Here is a 5,111-nt window from a genome sequence, read left to right as displayed (position 1 = left end):
TTTGTTCTTAGTGGCTCCCAGTAGTCGAGGGTATGTCAAGACCTGTCAGTGTCCCAAAGGGAAGGATCTCAGTCAGCACCAGATGCAGGCTGATTGGAAGCCTCAGACAGCAGTTTTTAAAGTATACAAGTAGACCTCTTTCAGGGAAAGACTGGGAGCTGAGGGCTTCTGCTTGGCCTCTTTGCACTAAGCCATGAAGAGATAGATAGCCAGTTAAGAAGTATTTCTTTGTTTGCTACAGTCCTGTGGATTCTGTAACTCAAACCCCACTGACTACCAGAGCCATGTGATCAAGGGGGGTGTCCCCTGTGCAGCAGTCACAAAAACCAGGTTACCAAACATGTATACAAGCTCATTCCAGGGAGACACTGGTGACCTGGAGTGGGCCAGAGGAAGAATGTGAAGATGGTGCCCACTGGCCTTTCCCATCTCCAGGGAGGGTCACAGTCTGTCCATAGATGTGTACTAAATTAGAAGCCTGACTCTCAGGCAGCAGCTTTTAAGGTATGCAAATAGACCTCTTTTAGGGAAAGTTTGGGATATGAGTGTTTATGTCTGCTGTCTCTGTGGTAGGCCTGGGGGGGATAGCCACAATAAGTCCTCACAAACCTATTAAGAAGTGTTTCTTTGTTTGGCATAGTCTGTTGGGTCTCATGATTGCAAGCCCCATTGTCTTTCAAAGCTATGTGTTTTGGGGGCCCATCCCTCAGGTGGAAGTCTTAAAAGTTGGGACACTAGATGTTGGGTTCAAACCCTTCAGTCCTCAAGGAGAAGCTGGGAGTTGTGAGTTTCTACATGATTATATGTTTATATGTCACTGAATCAGGGGTAGGGTCATGGCAAGATTGTCTCAGCCTTTCTTATACATTCTCATTCACCCAATGTGTAGGAGTTGCTCAGTTAGTTTCTAGATTTCTTCATAGGGAATTGTTCCCTGTGTAACTGTAGATTTGCTGTGTCCATGGGAGGAGGTGAGTTCAGGAGCCTCCTATATTTCCATCATGGACCAGAACCTCCAGCACTATTTGTAATAGTTACAAACCAGAAATGACTCAAATGTCCATCAACAGAATGGATGAATAAATTGTGGTGGTATAGTCCCACAATAAAATTCTATTCAACATGAAGAATGAATGAACTATTGCCATATAGCACAATGATGATAAATCTCCTAAATATAATGTTAAATGAAAGAAGCCAGGCACAAAAGAGTACATACTGTAGTATTCCATTTATATAAAGTTTTATAAATAAGCAAAACTAATCTTTGCTGAAAGAAGTCATGATGGTAGTTATCCTTGGGTGAGGGGAGAGACAATATGGGAAAGGGGGACAGGGAATGTTCTGGGGTTCAGATAATTATCTATGCATTGACCTGGGTGTTAGTGAAATGGATGTGTTCACATCATGAAAATTCATCAAGCTTATGATTTGTGTACTTTTCTGTATATATAGTGTACTTCAGTAAAAAAATTAATTTGCCTTAGGTAAAAAAGAAATCCAATATCTTAGCAAAGCTTTTTCAGTGGCTTCCCACAGTACTTAGAATAAAATCCAAAGTCCTTACCATAGCCTACAGAGCTATACATGATCTGGCCCATGGCTACCCTCCTCCACTTCACTTCTTACCATTATTCCCCTTGGTTACTCAGCTCCAGCCACATGGCCTTCTCACTTGTCTGCAAACATAAAACTACTTTCCACCCTAAGACTTTGTACTTGCTGTTCTCTGCCTGGAACAGGCTTCTCTCAGCTAGTCATATTGCTGGTTTCTTATCATACAAGTACCAGCTCAAATGTCACTTCTTTAAAAAAAAAAAAGTCCTTCTCTCAACAATCCTTCTGAAATAGACTTCCCAATATTTTTTTTTATCATTTAACACTATTTTTTTCTACATAACATCTGTAACTAGTTATGTATTTGTTACTTGTTCATCATCTATCTTTCTCAATAGAATGTAAAATCCCCAAAGGCTGGGATCATGTCTGCTGTGTTCACCATTATATCTTTAATGACTGACACACCACCTAGCACATAGCAAGTGCTCATGTAAATGTTAGGGTTGAATGAATGAATCAATGAAGATTCCTGGGTAAACTCTCTACTAGGCTGTAGCTAGGATTTCTCCCACAAAGGAAAACACCTGAAAAGTTGTAAGTCATCCTATTAAAAAGAAAACTTTGTTAGTACAAACTCTTGCCAACCTAAGCTTGGTGAGGAGAAAGCTCAGATCTTTCCCCAATGTTTCTATGAAATTTGGCCAAGGGAATGTTCTTTAGATAAAGCATAATATTCTAAGATAGTAGAAACCAGCTAAAACTTTCTTCTATCCCCTATCCTCAGATTTTCCAAAAGAAAACAAAATATGGTCAACAGGCAGTGGAGCTCTTCTCTAAAATCCTATAGTCATGAGAGAACATTATTATTGTTACCTCATCATGGGACAAGTAATAAGTATAGGGAAAGCTTATATAAAATTGCTTAATAAGCAACAGATGTCTTTAACATGTGTTTGAGGAGATCTTTCTTTCTCACAATTTCACCTTAGGTACAACAACTATGACCGGGCTGTCATCAATACCGTACCTTATGATGTTGTCCATCGTTGGTATACAGCACACCGGACTCTAACAATAGAGTTGAGGAAACCTGAGAATGAGTTTTGGGTCAAACTAAAGCCTGGCAGGGTGGGTGCCAAACTTGAAAGATGTCAAGTAAGCTCGTTATACTGAAGCAGTGTAGAATGAGTACTTATTGAATATGTGAGTCAAAATGTCTCAGAGGAAAAAGAGAAAAGAGTCCTGGGTGTTGGCCCTGGACCTACCACTCACTCACTAAATGACCTAGAAGCAGGCTCTCCCCAGTGACTCAGTGACTCTATTTGTATGATGAGGGGGTTGAACTAGATAGTCCCTAAGGGCTAAGGGTCCTTCTGGTTTTATGATTCCTTTTTTTTTTTGCTCTTGATATTTCCTCTGGATAAAGAATATCTCTAGCTTAGCATAAGACATAATGAAATAGTTTAACTCTTTGAGAACATATATAATAACAATTAAAGAGAAAGAAAAAAAAGAAACCAATGATCTGGTTTGCTTTGTTTTGATAAGAGAATAATTACTCAAGAAATACAAGCTCCTCAAAGTTCAGGGTCTGTAACCTGCTGTTACCTTTGTTACTTCCATTTAGCCTACTACAGAGCTATGTACATCCTAGTTTCCAAATGTTTGTTTAATCTCAAAAGAAAAACACCTCATTGAATGTAACCAGAGAACAACCTAAAGCTTTTATTTTAAATGATCTCTTCTGATTTAGGGTTCCTTTGGTCTGCCCTTGTTCTAAGTGTTTTTTCGCTCTTTTTTTCCCATTCACAGGTCCTATTTATAGACAACTGGCGCGTCCTACATGGCAGGGAATCCTTCACTGGCTACCGCCAACTCTGTGGCTGCTATTTAACAAGGGATGATGTATTAAACACTGCTCGTCTCTTGGGTCTTCAGGCTTAAAATTGACAGCATTGGTATTATGAACACACCTGACAACCTGGCTACCAGAGTTCATATCAGCAGAATAATATTGTGTCAATACCGACTTCAAATTGTCTCCTTACCTCATCACACAAAACAAAAGCCTCCCCTTTCTCTAATAGGGAAAACCTTGGAGAGAGGCTTCTGAGATAGCCAATGTCAGCCATCTAGTATGGTAGCTTTCTTCCCGAAGTTATAACATGGACTCATTTGGTTTTTGGACCTTTTGATGTAATTGTGGTCAATCTGCTTCAGAAATATAATCACCACATTGATGGAGAAACAATAATAGTCACTAGGTAAAAATTTGTTTCAACAGGATCTGTTAAAAAGAAATGCATTCTAGGAATAACAAAGTCTTAATAGACCAGAGATTTGCAACATTTTTGGTCTTAAGACACCTAATCACTCTTAAAAGTTATTGAGGACCCCAAAGAATGCTTGGATGTGGGTCGTATCTATTGCTACTAATTGTATTAGATATTAAAACTTAGAAATGTTTAAAATTTAAGAACAAAAAAGCACACATCCATCAGCTATCAGAGAGATGACATCATCACATGTCATGTATCCTCTGGAAAAGTCTTCTGTACATTCATCAGATAATTCGAGTGAAAAAGGCAATATCATCTTAATGTTGTTATTAAAAATTGTTTTTAATACACAAACACACTAAATGGATCTCATGGACTGCTCCAGGTGTCTTTAGACCACACTTTGAGAACCAGTGTGCTAGAGGATACCTTGGGACAGTCCTTTACATAGACCTATGGATTAAAGAGTTTAACCGGAACCCTAAATTTTTCTCTATGGTCTCCTAGAACTACAGATATTGTAGGAATTGCTTCATATCACAAGCTCAGTGATAAGGTAGGAACTGAATACAGAGTGTTTTATCTTGTGAGAAGAGTTATCTCTATCTAAGTCATCTCTTGAGGAGTAAAACTAAGAAGTCACAATAGCTCCTGTGAAACAAACCCATCAGTTTGGTAATTCTGTGAGGGATAATTGCAGAAAGTTTTTAGACGTTTCTGAGGTTCCATGTAGTAATTCACACACATATGCACACGCTTGTGTGCATACACACAAAACACAACCAAGGGTACAGAGGGGTAGTCTCTAAGATTGTTCAGGGAATTCATCACAATCGATAATGTGCCTCCAAAGAACTGGAGATTACTATCCAAAATTGCTTTTTGGCTTTTGATGGAATTTAGGATACAATCTGTTTTCCTCCATTTCTGCTAATCTTTTTTTTCCCTATCTTAAAATATTATACATGTTAATTGCCAAGATTTGACTGGGTTAAGTATAATACCCTGTTTCTTTTATTTTTTTAATGGCTTTCCTTTATATGTGGAGAGAGAGAGAGGGAGAGACAGAAATAGACAGAGAGATAGGTGTGAGGTTTATTTTCCCTTGGCTTTCATTGAAAGCGAAGCTGTACAATAACCACATTGGCTGCTATAAAATGATGAAAGACAGTCCAGGCTAGGATGTGCACAAGAGGAAAAAAGCATTATTAGTGAGGCTAGGAGTCACAAATCAAAGAAAAGTTAGTATTCTGACTGAGAATAGAGCGTAAT

The 5,111-nt window shown here is 38.7% G+C and overlaps 1 protein-coding gene across 3 annotated transcripts in view; it reads left to right on the top strand.

The window, feature by feature from the left end:
- The window catches only part of TMLHE (trimethyllysine hydroxylase, epsilon), a 59,982-nt gene extending 55,524 nt beyond the window's left edge, over positions 1-4,458 (top strand). For all 3 annotated transcript variants that reach the window (XM_057539115.1, XM_057539114.1, XM_057539113.1), the window contains 2 exons: positions 2,550-2,688; positions 3,373-4,458. In XM_057539115.1, coding sequence (XP_057395098.1) covers positions 2,550-2,688; positions 3,373-3,504 — 271 coding nt within the window. In that variant the 3' untranslated portion in view covers positions 3,505-4,458. The remainder of the gene's footprint in view (positions 1-2,549; positions 2,689-3,372) is intronic.
- The last annotated feature ends 653 nt before the right edge of the window (positions 4,459-5,111 follow it).

This window comes from Balaenoptera acutorostrata, chromosome X (assembly GCF_949987535.1).
Source record: "Balaenoptera acutorostrata chromosome X, mBalAcu1.1, whole genome shotgun sequence".
NCBI classification, from domain to species: domain Eukaryota; kingdom Metazoa; phylum Chordata; class Mammalia; order Artiodactyla; family Balaenopteridae; genus Balaenoptera; species Balaenoptera acutorostrata.
This window is presented reverse-complemented; position numbering and strand designations above follow the sequence as displayed.